Genomic DNA, 15,320 nt, shown 5'->3' with positions numbered 1-15,320 from the left:
TTGCAATTTGTTCATCCTGGTGTACTTGTCCCAGGGAGGGCGCTGGTAGTACAGTCCTTCTCTGGTTATAAACTTTTTTAGCCACTTAATGTTGAATACTCTATGCTTCTTCGTTATAATTGGTAAATCCAGTTCGAACGCGTTGTCGTTTATCTTCTTAACAAGGCAAAATGGCCCGACGAAGAATGGCTGTACTTTCCACTATCTGCCGGTGCTGTGATACGCGTCCCTGTGTAACAATACATAGTCTCCGACTTCGTACTGAACTTCCTTCCTCCCCCGATTGTGAGAGGCTTCCTGTCTGTGAGCTGCGGACAGAGCATCCTTGGCGATTACGGTTATCGTCTCAGGTGTCGTGCAAACTCGACAGCGGTGAAGGAACGTGCCGATAACTGGTTTGCGGTGGTGGTAATGGGTTCATTAGGTATGTAGCCACAGTCAAGTTCAAACGGTGTGCGTTGGGATGACGTTGACGGGGCCGACTTGTACACGAATTCGATCTGGGGTAACCAAATGTCCCACTGTGAGTGGTCAACGTTGGTGTACGTTCTGAACAACCTGTTCAAGACTTAGATGGTTCTCTCGCTTTGGCCATCAGTTTGGGGATGGTTCGAAGATGACATCGTGAGCTTTATGCCCAGTCGGGAGGTCATCTCTTGAAACAGCTTGCTGTGAACCGCATGTCCCGGTCGGACGTGATAGTCCGGGGAAAACCATGGTAAGCGAAGACAAACCAGTAGAGCAGGTCTATAACCCCTCGAGCGTCCAGTGTTTTCCGACATGGTATGAAGGGGGCTCTCTTCGAAAACCTACCTACAACAACTAGGGTCATGTCGTGTCCCTGGGATGTGCGTGGGAGGTCCGTCGCGAAGTCCATGGATATGTCCAGCCATCGCCCTTCGCGAATGGGCAATGGTAATAACAATCCTTGGTTCTGCTGTCGAGAGTTTTTGGACATTGCAGACAACTCTTGACGTATCTACGGACTGACGACAGCATCTTTGGCCAATAGAACATTTCAGCTACTTTGCCATAGGTGATTGATTCACCATAGTGTCCGCCAAAAAGCTCATGGTCTTGATAAACTTCTAGGACTTCGGGGATTCTGGAATTTGGTACACAATAACGCTTATCATAACGCAAGGTACCCTCGTGAATGTTAATGTATTTCGTGGTTTGTGGTGATCGACGCAGTTTTGTTACCCATTGTTGCCAATCTTTGGTTTGCAGGTTGGTTGCCTTGTTTTCTGGCTCCAATATGTGCATTACCGCGGCCCAATACGCTTCTTTTTTGTGCGTCTGGGATCCATTGCGATGGTTCCAATTTTGGTAAACGGTCTACTGCGTTAACCGCCACATTTCTTGACAGGGTGTCCGCCCTACGTTATCAGGTCCCTTAAGGTACTCTAGTTCTATGTCATATTTCGCCAACTCGTCTAACCATCTTGCGAGTCGCATTGACGGTTCGCTTCTGTTCTTCAATGTGAGAAGTGAGATATCATCTGTCCTTAAGGTAAACCGCTTGCCGTGTAGCAAGTATTTGAAGGGGCGTAAGCTTTCGATAATGCCCAACAGCTCCAGCTCTCCTGCTGGGTAGTTGTTCTGGGCACCTTGGAGCGATTTCGAGAAATATCCAACTACTCCTGTTACCTTTTTATTCTCCGTTTCTTCTAGCACCGCTCCGAGACCTAGTTTACTAGCATCTGTCGTTAAGCGGTATTCTTTGTCGGGATGAAAGGGCACGAGTAGGGGTGCGGAACTTAAGTTCTTCGAAAGCCTTGGTCTGAGCTTGGGTTCATGGTGTTTTCTGGGATGTGAAGTCTATTAGTGGTCGCGCTACCATTGAGCACCGTGGGATAAAACGCGGATAGTAATATATCATGCCTAGGAATCACTGTGCGTCCCGTACCCTTTTGCATTCAGGAATAGCGTTTATTGCTTCGTACTTATCCTTTATTGGTCGGATACATCGTTCGAAAATGTGATATCCTAGAAACTCGACCTCAGGTTGTAGGAATTTACACTTCTTATCCTGTACTGGTGTATTAGATCGAGCTGTAATGGCTTGAAAGTCTTACTGATCTCTGCACGTATTAGAGCTTACCATGAGTAGTGTAATCAAAGTAATACCGCTCTAATTGATTGGTAATAGTTACTAGTGCTGCCTAGGTTTGTTCAAAGTCGGCTATGCTCTAGAGTGCCACCAGTTATACTCAAAGTGAGTTAAGGTATACTTGTCACATTATTTGATACGTTTAGTCTCCCGTACGTCATTCCCTAACGCCGTGATTTCAGTACTATTTGTATATCTTGCTCATATGTTTTGGTCATATTGTTAATTATTACCCTGTTGCGTATTATCATTTTAATTATTATTATACCTATTCGTTTCGGTTTTCCCTTCTTCTTTCTTCTTTTCTTTCTTAAACTATCGTCTGATTTAGTTTGAATCTATCGATTTTATCGTTGTCATGATTACTCTGTTAGATGATTACTAACACCCAGGATTCCAAGCCTCCCTCGTCTGAGGCTGCTGCCAAGAGTATGAATTCCTGACTACGCACTTTGCACCTTGACCGCCAGCCATAGCATATGTCTGTTTACCCCCTTCTCACAATTGTGGTGTGGCCACACATTTATACCAGCCGGCCTATAATTACACTCATTCCAGGCTTGAGCTGACTTCATATAGGAAGTAGAAGCAAAATTAAGACAGTCTTCCCGTGCAGTAAGTTGAGCGAACCCTTGTTCGCTGTCATCGCATTGGGAATTCCAATAACCTAGCACTCGCAGCGGGTTATACCATCCCTCCCATCTTTTGGATAGCTGAGCTATAGTAGCCTGATGGCTCCCCAGCAGTTATTGGGGTGGTTGTGAGCTGCAGTGCCGTAGTGCTACCCAACGCAGATCTGTTCACTTGAGTTTTTAGCATGACTTGGTGAGAATCAGCCTCTTCCGGGGTGTAATACTGTAGACCGTTATCTTCCATAACGCACTTAAAACTTCCCAATCAGTGTGAATCTCAGTCATGTATAAGTCGGCAGAAGCTGCAGCTATTATATCATGGGATCTGGTTGACTCTGCGCAAGTACACCGCGCACTACTTGCGCTGGCAGCGGCGGCCCTGGTTGCCATCGCGACCGAGCTACTGCTGTCCCCACGCACGTGGCGGGGCAGCATCACCCGGACGCGCCGCCGAGAACGGCAGCCGCGCGTAGATCGCCTGATCTTCTCGAACGACGCGAAAGCAAACTTGTTTAGTCATAATAAAAGTCTCTTACAAAGTGTTGGTGGCTCTGAAGTCTGCCAAGGCAACGGCAATTCTCTTGGACATGGTCTTTTCGCCCTCTCTGACCTAGACTCCTGAGTCAAAGTACTTCTTGTTTGGACTGTCTTCTCCCGAGGATTTCCTCCCATGAAACACTCAGGTCGATACCGAACAGGGCTCTTGGAAACGATCCTGAGGACAATGACGATTTAGCTACTGCCGCGTTAGCTCACCGAGATCTGCTGCAGGGGGGACGTAGCCTACAGGAATTATTCTTTTTTTCCTTTCCGAGTCATGTAATATAATACGTTACGGTATTATTCGTGGGTTGCTATGGTTTATATATGGTTGGTCCTGTAATTAGAGCTTGTGATAGTTCGTTCAATATTTATTACTAACAAACTATACTTGTATCCTATCGAATCCCCTTGTCCTTTTCTGGACCTGGGTGGCTCTCTAATAGCTCTCAACTGAGTCCCCTTATCTGTTTCATTTTGGACCTCTGTTGGTAATCAGAATAGTGTTTTAGCCTGGCATTCACCTTATTCAGGCATTAGAGCTCCATCCTATCGAGCCGGTATGCTCAGCTCGTACTAGTACAAATCACCAATAGCTTCTATGGCCAAGTTGGTAAGGCGCCACACTAGTAATGTGGAGATCATCAGTTCGACTCTGGTTGGAAGCATTTTTTTTCCTCGAGCTCAAAAATTCCGGTGGAATTTACCGCCGCTTGAACGATTATCGATGAGCTCAGTTCACTGGAAAATCTACAATGGTATATGAATGAACTTCGTAATCGAATTTCGTCTTATCATGAGCCATTGTCTTGCTACAGGTTGTCCAGTTCGAGGGCCAAGCTACCAATTTCATTTGCGTGCGGCATCACCATACAGCAGATCGCTTTCTTGGTCAATCAAAGATGCTCTCAGCAGTCTCGAGGGTAAACCTTAAGAGAAGTCTGGCGACTCATGCCCAGTTCCCAGCGACGCCGAAAGATTTTGCAACTCGCATGCCACCGTATGCCAAATTATTGTCTAAGCTAGGTAAGGTTAAAGAGCTGACGAACAATGCGCCATTGACATTTGCTGAAAAGATTCTGTATTCCCATCTTTGCGATCCGGAAGAGTCGATCACGTCTTCCAAGCTGGAAGATATTCGCGGGCTACAATACTTGAAGCTCCACCCGGACCGTGTCGCCATGCAAGATGCGTCTGCTCAGATGGCTCTACTGCAGTTTATGACAACGGGCCTTTCAGAAACTGCCGTTCCCGCATCCATTCACTGTGATCATCTTATCGTCGGTAAGAAAGGTGAGACGGAAGATCTGAAATCTTCGATCGCAACGAACAAAGAGGTGTTCGATTTCCTGCAAAGTTGTGGTAAGAAATATGGTATCCAATTCTGGGGTCCAGGTTCCGGTATTATCCATCAGATTGTCTTGGAAAACTTTTCCGCCCCAGGTTTGATGATGCTAGGGACTGACTCCCATACTCCTAACGCTGGTGGTCTAGGTGCGATCGCCATCGGTGTCGGTGGTGCAGATGCTGTTGACGCACTGACCGGCACGCCATGGGAGTTGAAAGCGCCTAGAATACTTGGCGTTAAGTTGACTGGCCGACTCAATGGTTGGGGCTCTCCAAAGGACGTCATCACTAAGCTTGCGGGTCTTTTGACCGTCAGAGGCGGTACTGGCTATATTGTCGAATACTTTGGTGCAGGTGTCGAGACTTTGTCATGTACTGGCATGGCCACCATTTGTAATATGGGTGCTGAAATTGGCGCTACAACCTCCACTTTCCCCTACCAAGAAGCACATAAATTGTATCTACAAGCCACAGGTAGAGGCGCAATCGCGGAACATGCCGATGTTGCTCTTCGTGAATATGGTTTCCTGAGGGCAGACGAAGGCGCCCAGTATGATAAGGTGATTGAAATAAATTTATCAGAGCTTGAACCACATGTTAATGGTCCATTTACGCCTGATCTATCTACCCCAATCTCCAAGTATGGCGAAAAGAGCTTGAAAGAAAACTGGCCTCAGAAGATCTCAGCAGGTTTGATTGGTTCCTGTACCAACTCTTCATACCAAGATATGACCCGTGCGGCCGAATTGGTTTCCCAAGCAGCAAAAGCAGGCTTGAAACCAAAGATTCCATTTTTCGTTACTCCTGGGTCAGAGCAAATTCGTGCCACACTTGAAAGAGATGGATTGATTGAAACTTTTACCAAAAATGGTGCTGTCGTTCTGGCAAATGCATGTGGACCATGTATAGGACAGTGGGCGAGAGAAGACATCCCAAAGAGTTCCAACCAAACGAACTCTATCTTCACTTCTTTCAACCGGAATTTTAGAGCCAGAAACGATGGTAATAGAAACACCATGAATTTCCTGACCTCGCCAGAAATAGTTACTGCCATGATATATTCTGGTAGTGCGCAGTTCAACCCAGTTACTGACATCATTGAGTTGGAGAACGGCAAAAAGTTTAAGTTTGAACCACCTAAAGGTCAAGATCTACCAATAAAAGGCTTTGAACATGGTAGAGACGAGTTTTATCCCGCTAACGATCCAAAACCAGAAGCTGAAGTTCAGGTGGAAGTTAGCCCTAGCTCCGATCGCTTACAGCTTTTGGAACCCTTCGAACCTTGGAATGGTAAAGAGCTTCAAACAAATATCCTGATGAAAGTTGAAGGTAAGTGTACGACTGATCACATCTCTGCAGCGGGTGCCTGGCTGAAATACAAGGGACATTTGGAAAATATCTCCTATAATACTCTGATTGGAGCTCAGAATAAAGAAACTCATGAGGTTAACAGGGTCTATGATTTTGATGGGACTGCTTACGGCATTCCAGAGCTGATGATGAAATGGAAGCAGGAAAAGAGACCTTGGACCGTCGTTGCAGAGCACAACTATGGTGAAGGTTCTGCCAGAGAACATGCTGCTTTATCACCTAGATTCCTAGGTGGTCAAATCATCTTGGTTAAGTCATTTGCAAGAATTCATGAAACTAACTTGAAGAAACAAGGTATGCTACCATTAACCTTTGCTGATGAAGCGGACTATGATAAATTGGCATCGGGTGATGTTTTACAAACGGTTGGTCTAATTGACATGGTCGCCAAGGGCGGAGACAATGGTGGACAACTTGATGTCAAAATTACGAAAAGCTCTGGTGAGTCCTTCATTATCAAAGCCAAACATACCATGTCAAAAGATCAGATTGAGTTTTTCAAGGCTGGATCAGCCATAAATTATATTGGTAACCTGCGTAAGACACGTCAGTAGATAATTTAATGTAGAATAACCTACGCGACCTATTTATTAATCAGCTACAAAGCTATTTTTGCGCTTGGAAGAAGACTAAGCGATTCAATGAAGGCCTGAACTATCCGTATGTATGAAATTAAATTGGTGTTCACTAATTAAAGTTCAAGGCCGATGTTATTATAATTTATGTATATTTACTTTCTGGGAGATAACTGCAAGCTCAATTGATATGCACGGTCAGTGGTTTCCTTGTATAAAATGTTGACCCTCCAGATCTCATAAAGAATAAATTCTTGCAACAACGGAATGGGTTTAATGCTTTTAGTATCACCATCAACCTGGTCGTTCAAATTAAAGAAGGAGCTTAAGTTTTCGGTTCGCTCTTCTTGCACTTCATAATCAACCTGGAAGTATGCTGTAATGTTCAGAGTCTTTGTAATCTTGTAAAATTTATCAAGGTTTATCAGTTTATGTGGCCTGAAGGAGTCCGGATTCCGAAACGTGTTGTTTCCTTCAGAGATGAAGGTAAGATCCTGTAAGAATAAATTGAAAAAAGGAACAACCGGCACTGAGGACCTATCTTGTGATAATGTACCCACAGCATCCTCTTTCATATATCTTTTCAATTTTTTTCTGTAAACCTTGAAGTTGTTATTAGGGTGGACAATTCTTGAAAGATATTCATAAAGCTCAATGTCTTTCTTGCGCAGGTCAGTCCAGATAGTGTTCAATCTCGTTATAGCATGATTTTGAAGAGCAGTCATGATTGAGGCGACTGAATTATAATTCCTGAAATAAGAGCACGATAAAGCTACTTTGAGCCAGACTTTTAACCGTGAAACGCGGGCTTTGAGCGAAATTTGAGGACTCAAAATGGTTTCGAAGACATAATTGGATAATCTGTTGGTAAAGCCCAAAAGCGTGGTAACATTAGGAGACGATTTTTCATCAAGATTCTTCTCTAAAAGCTTGTCATCGAGTAGCTCAAAAGAGTGAATATTCAGATATAACCGTGATTCGATTAGTGTAAGCTGCTTCGCAACCTCCAGAGCGTTCAGGTCGACTAAACTCATATCATTATGGATCAAATTCCTAGGAACCTCCTTGCATCTGTTAACAAGATCATTCCATTCCATGATTAAAAGAGAGAGTTCACTTTTAGGCACGAAAGCATTCGGTGTGGTTGTTTGAATCGATTTTCCTACCATTGATCTGTAGCGATTTACCAACCTCTCCATGTCTTGTACGTTTCGCTTACTGAGAAGAGATGAAGTTCCCAAGTTAAGAACCGGCAACGGCAACGATATGGAGCTAACACTGCGTGGCTGTACATGATTTAGCTCGTACTCTTCAATGATTTTTTCATCCAAAGAAAACACGGAGAGGCGACTACTCAAGCTACTCGATGAAATATCAGAGTAGATCGAATTACACCTTGATCGAATTTTCTTAGGCTTCAGCTGAGGGTGGACTTTCTGTCCCCTTTTATACGCCTTCGAGGTGGGCTTCCAAGCTGATAATTTCGCAGCTATCTCAATGAGTCTTTTAGACTCTATGGGCAAGTGCAACGACAAACCTTCATTAAAAAAGTTTATCATGGTGGGTAATACTTTATAGTCTGTGCTAGAATCCCAGAAACTTTCCATCCAAGTCTGAAATATGAAAGATACAAGTTTTCTTCTATTTTTGATTCTCGAAGATCTTGAGGAGTATGGTCCGTTGCTTGTCGAACAATCAAATTGCGAAGTGCTGTCATTTAAGTCAGCGCGGGAAATTAGCAAATCAATGAAGTCTATTGCAGTACCGAAAGAGCGGAAGTTGTATAGGCAAGTTGCGATAAAGAAGTCATCTGGCTTATCTATCTCATCAGTCAATTTGTATACTAAAGCGCGGAGAGATCCAGCAACAATGTTACCATCATTATCAAACACAAGCTCGTCAAGCATTAGTTGTTTGTCATTGATATTATCCCACTTAGAATCTTGTTTTTCTTGCTCTAATTCATCTGGTCTGAAGGCTTCGAAAGTGGAGTCCCTTCCAAAAGGCTTCTGATCTTGCAAATAGTCCTGTAAAAACTGAGTTCCGCGACGCGTGATTCCAGGATCATCCATACTGCCCGAGCGGATACAAGAATATCTACTAACCGATTTCCATGAGCGTGGATCTCGGCCACTTTCAGCTTCAAAGAATTTCTCTTTTAGCAGTCCCTTGTCAATATGCTTTGTTAATCCCACAGAGCATCTCTGGAAGAATTTTGCAGGTGTCATCTTAATCTTCTGAAAATCTAAATTTTGTCTGTCAGCAGAGAGCTGAAAATCTCCGATAAGGCGAAGGTAGCTACTGCAACCGCTGATAGAATCCGAAATCAGGCCGGTCATATTAGCTACAACATCGCATAATCTTTGGCCTTGATCAGTATAGTGGTAAGTCCCTTCCTTTATCGAGAGATGTCTCGCTGTATGCCCAAAGTCTTCTTTCAAAGTTTCCGTAACCAAAGCTTTAACGCAAGAAACAAGTTCCGACACTAACGAGAAAAGTGGATCGAGATTCTTGTGTAGAGTATTCTCGTAAGCATATTGAAACTTCTCTTGAATTATGGCAGAACAGGACTTGTTGATGTATAATAGCTCCCTTAGTAGTACGATAACTTGATGAACAATATACTCCAGTGCCTCCACCCCGCTAGGGTTATGTTCGATCAAGTCTAATCGGCCTAGAATCAAGCCAACATACAGAATCAAAAGATCGTAAATCTCATGCAAGCGCGCCATGGCGGTTGGAGGTTTCGTCAAATGTGGCATTTGAAGATCACTTGCAGATGGCACTAGAGCAGATTTTGTGGCCTGCTGTACATCTTCGGCTTTTTGCTCTGGATTTTGGATAGCAGCAGTCGTCTCCGTCGACCAAATGTTAAAGAATTCGAATGCTCTGTTTAGCACTTCAAATGTTAAATCTATCAATTTCTGGATGTTGGCTGGATTGGTCGAATGCTTGTGGAAATCTGCTTTGATCATCAAATTATACCAATTTGCAAGTAAAAGTTTCCTCGCCTTTCGCAGGTCTGGCTTTTGTTTAACCAGATCGTTCGATCGAGAAACACAGCCGGTCATCTCCAAAACAGTTTTCACACCATCTCTGATCTGGTTTATGTATTCCACGTTGAAAGTCGCTTCTTTCGCGCCCGGTAAACGGGTGTCTTGAGGATGTAGCAGGAATTTCGCACATGCTGAGAGTAACTCTTGCAATGGAAGCCTTGATTTTATAAGATCATATGTGCTTAAATCTGAACGTGAAGATTCTGTTGGCTTGACAGTGTCAGAAAAATAGTTAAAAGGAACCCATCCTCGTTTTCGATTACGGATTAATGTAACTTCACCCCATCCTGATTCGTCCACTGTATGCACAAATGCAATGTCATTTTTCTCGAATGATAGGCATATCGAAACATCTTCGGGATTCTCCAAAGACTCAGCATTGAAGGAATGAATAGCAATGATGAATAAATAGGCGAAGCTGTCGTCATGCAGACTTATTTCAGAGCTTTTCTTGAGTGTAGGAGCCTTCGAAAGCCCCATTGGTCGTTTGTCCAAATCTGGAGCTAATGACGTATTGCTGTTTGAAACGCTGTTTGACTGGTCATTACTTACTGGGTTTCCCTTCTGCAAGCCTCCGTCCAATAACTTCCTTCCAGCGCGGTTGTTGATAATAGCAGACGCTCGTATAGCTCTGATAGGCGACGATGTCGGGGAGACTATTTTTGTCGAATTTGCTGTTTTAATGTAGGAGCTGATCGTGATACTACTCTCTCTCTTGCTGATTCCCAGACCGGTCTCTGGTTCTTTGTAAAGCAGCGCACGATCTCCCTCTGATTCGTGGCTTTTCTCCGTGTTGTTATCTCGAATACATCTAGGCGTCATCACATCCTCTTCGGTAGGCGATTTACGTCCTATGACAGGTGTGTTATCGGCTAATTCCTCCTGGTACCCCCGGAAACCAGTCAATGCGTTGTTGCTCATTAACGTTAGATCTTCTTCGTCTTCAGCATCAGCCCTGACCTCAATATGCGCCGAAGGCGCTGTTTGAAACGACGTGTCACTAACGCTGCTTAAAGATTTGGATGAGTGATCCTTTCGATGTCCTGCTGTTGACTTATATTGTTGCTCTGGTAACTCTAACATACCTTCCTCTGAATGTTCAAAATTGATCTGAAGGGATCTCGTCGGCGATACAAAGTCGTCATCATTGTGAAGAAATAAGGGAGTAGTTGCACTGATCCCAGAGTTCATGACCGTCAGAACCCGGATCTACTGTAGTTCTATTTTTCAATAGATTGGCAATAAATTGAATTGAGCGCGTTTTTGGTTACGTTGCGTCCTTACTGATCCTTAAACTCCTTCACACTCGAACAGGAGATAGCATTGTAAAATATTTCGAATATGTTTCAGTTACACTCCTGTACTGCCATATGCTTGTTGACGCGTTTTAGGAGGGTGTTTTCCCATTCTCGAATTTTCGTGTGGGTTGATAATCTAAGCGCGCCTGGCAGCAGTATATCATTACCAAATCGATATGAGATGTTCATGAGAACGACTATCCTGAGCTGGGTTAATAAATATAGGTCCTTTACTCGCGTAGAGTGCCTTTCTTAAGTTCCTTGTTTGATGCTCTTTATCTGGGCAGTTTTTGGTCACTCAAGAGTGACTTTCGGTCTTGTTGATCTGATTGAGGATTTGAAGTCCTTGCAGTCTTTCTTCATAAAGAGCCGCTAGTTTGCTCACTTTATTACCAACCTTGATATCCGAGTAACCCTGCAAGGAAAATTTTGCGTTCAAATTTGCTTTATTGCTCAGCTGTTTTTGTTTCTCGAGATCTTTATCGAACTGAACAATCTTGCTGTATTTTTCGGATGACACGTTAGTAGGCTCTGCGGTTATTTTATTATTTGCATTGTCGGTCGACTTATCGTCTGCCGTATCATCCGTGACCATCTGGTTTATGGCTTCTGCTGTTCTCACTGGCGAGGTTGATCTTGATTCAGTCGACTCATCAGTTAAGGTTGTTACTGAGTCATTGTGGACACGCAAAGAAATGCTCAGCTCTCTGTTTTTGAGTATTGGTCCTCCTTCGCTTATAAAAGTCGATGCAGAACTAACAGCGCGACTGTTGTCCGATTGTTGAGAAGACGATCTAGAAGCATCGGTTGATTTCAGATCTCCATATCTCGAAGGGCTCGATTTCCTCGCTCGGGGTATATTGGGCGGCGGTAAAGCTACTGGAGCCGTGAGTTTTGTTGGTCTCTGAGGCTGCTCGATAGCAGAGGTTACAGATGCTGCCATTGCGGTTCTTCGATTGTGCAGTTGGTCTACAATTGCAGGGAAATATTCGAACAGGTTTCTGATAAAACGACCTCCCAACGCCAATCGGTCAGCACTCATCATAGACATTTTCTCCTTACATAGGGTTGGTGTTAATGCTTTGCCCAGGCTTGTTTTGTTATGTTTGGTAACATCAGAACATTCTAAAATTGAGATGAACAGCGGAAAAATAGCCTTTAAGAGTTCGAAGTAATGGTTATGCACGATGATATTGTAAAAGGTTTGAAACGTATACTGAAAGTCGTCTTTGATTGGCAGTGGCACCAAATCGATAGGTATTAAAGGTTGCGATTTATTCCTCAGAAAATGTAAAAAGACAGAGGCCAACGAGTAAATATCCCATTGAGAAAGATCAACGTAATTGTTTCTTTCAATCACATCAAGAAGGATGTTAACTTTTTTATAGGATCCCGGCTTCTGAAATATAAGCTCATTAGCAACCGCTTCCAATCTTAGTCTTTTGAAAATCTTATCAAAAATCAGCTGCCTGTATTGCCGACTACCAACTGATGATAGACGTGAATAATATCCGTCTGGCAACTCGATGTAATCGTTTATCTGATAGTCGTGCAGGTAGACATTTAGCGAAATCCTCAGTCGGGTTATATCTATCAGCTGTGAGAGCTCAGTTAGATTCGATACATGAACCATCGAAAAAGGCTCCGAGCTTTTTGTGCTTTGGGAGCTGTATGCACCTAGCATTTTGATACTCATTGCATTAGACAAAACTTGATAAACAGTTCTGACGAAAAACGACTCATGAACGATGAAAGTCTTTTGTAGAAGGCTCCGTAGTTCATGGGGTAGTTTTGAGAACATTTTGACGCCGTATACCCAGCTTATCTTCTTCTGAATGAACCCCGACGAGAAAACCACAAGCGAGAAGGGAGCACATGGTATCCGTTCTATCAGTTTGTCGGTGAGCTCATCAATGAGCATATCGTATATCTGTTTATCGCCAACTTCATCTGGCTCAGGAAGGAAAGTTGAGTCGAAGACATATATGCTGTGTCCAGAAATGGGATCAATAGAGTATGATTTGAAAAAGATCCTATTTACATTGACATGCAGCATTGCGACTAGTTGCAAAATGTGGCGGATCGTCTCCAGATGTGATTCTTACGATAATTGCTAGGCGGACTTGAATGATTTGATGGGCTTCATCTGCTTGCCAAACTCGAGAACCTGTTTCATTAAAGGTAAACAAAGCGTTCACTGTTAGCCAATCCGCCAAAAAAAAAAAGATGATGAAGAACTCCTCATAGGGGGCTCGAACCCCTGACATTTCGGTTATCCTTGATTTAAGCGATGCTTAAAAGCCGAACGCTCTACCAACTGAGCTAACAAGGATGAGTTCTCAAGGAATTAGAAGGAGATCTGGATCTTTATTATCAATGTGACGAGGGTCACATCAAGCCACACTAATATTGATAGTTCCAGCTTCATTTTATATGATTACCTCCAGGTACCTGCAGGTAGTTCGCTAGAACAACTTATGTCACTCATCCTTACGGAATTACGATACATGCCTCATCCAGTGATCGATCTAGCTGATATTTTCAAGCGAGCCATTACAAAACAGATTGGAAATAGATTTACTACAATCAGCACTAGTGGTATTGATGCATACCATTAGCAGCGAGCGCCTAGCCTATTAACATATTAAAAGAACCAGTTGATAGCCATCTTGAGGTTCAAAAACAGTAGGATACGGCAGATCGAATATTAGATAATTAACGTTTTAGAACAAGGACATGTGGGAGTTAATGGCATATGGGATCCCAAGTGTAATATGCCAGCGGTCATCCATTCAAGCGAAATTCTGTTTCTTCAGACTTGCAAAGTTCAATTTAAGCTTTAACGCAAAGCTTCAGAAAATTTTGTTCTTGGACCTCTTGTGAAGTGTTTGCATTTCGGTGCTTTGGATAATTGTTTAACATTGGTTATGGTCCCATCCCTGATCATGATACGAATGAGAAATACAAAAACAAGAAGGCATTGTAATATGCTTCATGTTTCTGAGATGGTGTAATTGGTCTGGCAACCAGACGATCATATCTGTCGCAGATTCTTATAATCAATGCCCAACTCGCCTTTTCTTGTCCTAACAGTAAATGTCCCAGATGCACAGACATGTCATGTCGAGGGGCTGGAAGCCTTCGCAACTCTTTTTATGTTCTCATAGACTTCCGCAGAGCTTAAATTTGAAAGTCTGTGCTTGGCCTCAAACTTCTCTCGTTCTGCTTTATAGTGCGGGTCCGCTAACAGAACTTGCAAGTGCTTATCGAATTTATCCTCTGGAATTAACTTATTGGTAATAGGACACTTAATATATCTCAGCTCCGCTTTATCTTCTGTATCTGTCGTTGTTTTTCCCATCTTCAGCCTTGTCGCGCCTGCCGCCTTGAGTTTCCTCTTCTTCGACTTGGGACCCTTTCTTGGTTCCTCTGCTTCAAGTTTATCGAATACACTCAGCATATCGGATTTTTCCAATCTTTTCAAAGCCAGCTGATTGAAATCCAACGGCGCAGGAAGATCACTAGAATCCGAAGTCGGCAGAGTGACTTTGTTCACCACCTTAAAACGTGTCCAGTCATAGGCGGCGAATTGGATTTTTTGTAGACTCAAAACTTTGTCTTTCTTCGCTCTCGATTCCTTATTGTAAACATTGAACTCAGCCCTTTGGAAACTCCTCTGCAGAATCTGGAACTTATAATCCCCTTTCCTCCACTCAAAGAAAGGCGCTCCAAGTGAATTGTTCTTTACTTGCTTGTATTGATTCACAAACTGAACGAATGTATTATTCAAAGCATGGTCAGGGTTTAGAAAAACGAGGAGCTCATCGTTGGCAAACTCATGTCTCATTTTTTCCAAATAATTATTACTCTCATTAGCCACACAATAAGCTGCTGCAAGCTTAATAATCTCTAGGTCTCTCTGTGTTATATTCTCGTCATAATTAGAAAAGCAAAAGGCGTAAGGTTCCTTCGGCATTTCCCTTCTACCAGCCTGTTCATCCTCTGACGCTCGAGAACTTCGCTCCTGGCTCAAAGTTTGCTGATAAAGCTCATAATTTTCATCTCCAGGCATCACAAAGGAAAATCTAGCGTCTCCCTTCAGCTTTTCTTCAAAGCTGCTGCCATTCTCAACCACATACTTAGCTGTCTTCTCAATTGCTTCTCTCAGCAATTCGCCATTTCGTACCGATCCGGTTAACACGTTTATATCATTCATTTTAGATGTCGAAACTGCCTGATTCGCCATATCTTCCTAGTACATATCATCTAGTCGTTGTATTAGGTAGGAGCATTATTAGGCTGTGGCGATCTTATTAAAAAAGGTTAATTGTATAAAGGCTAGCCAGCACAAAGAATCAAGAGATCGGTATTATAATAAAAAAGATTGG

The 15,320-nt window shown here is 43.2% G+C and overlaps 4 protein-coding genes and 2 non-coding genes across 6 annotated transcripts; 2 read left to right on the top strand and 4 right to left on the bottom strand.

Moving 5' to 3' along the window:
- Positions 1–3,880: 3,880 nt before the first annotated feature.
- HG536_0Btrna2T lies at positions 3,881–3,953 on the top strand. The gene has a single exon. It is a non-coding gene; the product is annotated as a tRNA-Thr (tRNA).
- Positions 3,954–4,187: 234 nt separating this feature from the next.
- On the top strand, positions 4,188–6,557 carry ACO2 (aconitate hydratase ACO2; the record flags this gene model as incomplete). The annotated part of the gene is made up of 1 exon (XM_037282070.1): positions 4,188–6,557. The coding sequence occupies one exon, from the start codon at positions 4,188–4,190 to the stop codon at positions 6,555–6,557; it is 2,370 nt and encodes a 789-aa protein (XP_037137965.1).
- Positions 6,558–6,733: 176 nt separating this feature from the next.
- On the bottom strand, positions 6,734–10,825 carry BUD5 (Ras family guanine nucleotide exchange factor BUD5; the record flags this gene model as incomplete). The annotated part of the gene is made up of 1 exon (XM_037282069.1): positions 6,734–10,825. The coding sequence occupies one exon, from the start codon at positions 10,823–10,825 to the stop codon at positions 6,734–6,736; it is 4,092 nt and encodes a 1,363-aa protein (XP_037137964.1).
- Positions 10,826–11,230: 405 nt separating this feature from the next.
- On the bottom strand, positions 11,231–12,988 carry ECM25 (Ecm25p; the record flags this gene model as incomplete). The annotated part of the gene is made up of 1 exon (XM_037282068.1): positions 11,231–12,988. One exon carries the CDS (start codon positions 12,986–12,988, stop codon positions 11,231–11,233), a length of 1,758 nt encoding a protein of 585 aa, XP_037137963.1.
- A 181-nt stretch (positions 12,989–13,169) lies between these two features.
- Positions 13,170–13,264, bottom strand: HG536_0Btrna4K. Its single transcript has 2 exons — positions 13,227–13,264; positions 13,170–13,206 (listed from the first exon to the last, which is right to left on the bottom strand). It is a non-coding gene; the product is annotated as a tRNA-Lys (tRNA).
- Positions 13,265–14,050: 786 nt separating this feature from the next.
- PRP21 (Prp21p) lies at positions 14,051–15,178 on the bottom strand (the record flags this gene model as incomplete). Its single annotated transcript, XM_037282067.1, has 1 exon — positions 14,051–15,178. The coding sequence occupies one exon, from the start codon at positions 15,176–15,178 to the stop codon at positions 14,051–14,053; it is 1,128 nt and encodes a 375-aa protein (XP_037137962.1).
- Between the last annotated feature and the right edge of the window lie 142 nt (positions 15,179–15,320).

This window comes from Torulaspora globosa, chromosome 2 (genome assembly GCF_014133895.1).
Source record: "Torulaspora globosa chromosome 2, complete sequence".
Taxonomy (NCBI): Eukaryota; Fungi; Ascomycota; class Saccharomycetes; order Saccharomycetales; family Saccharomycetaceae; genus Torulaspora; species Torulaspora globosa.
This window is presented reverse-complemented; position numbering and strand designations above follow the sequence as displayed.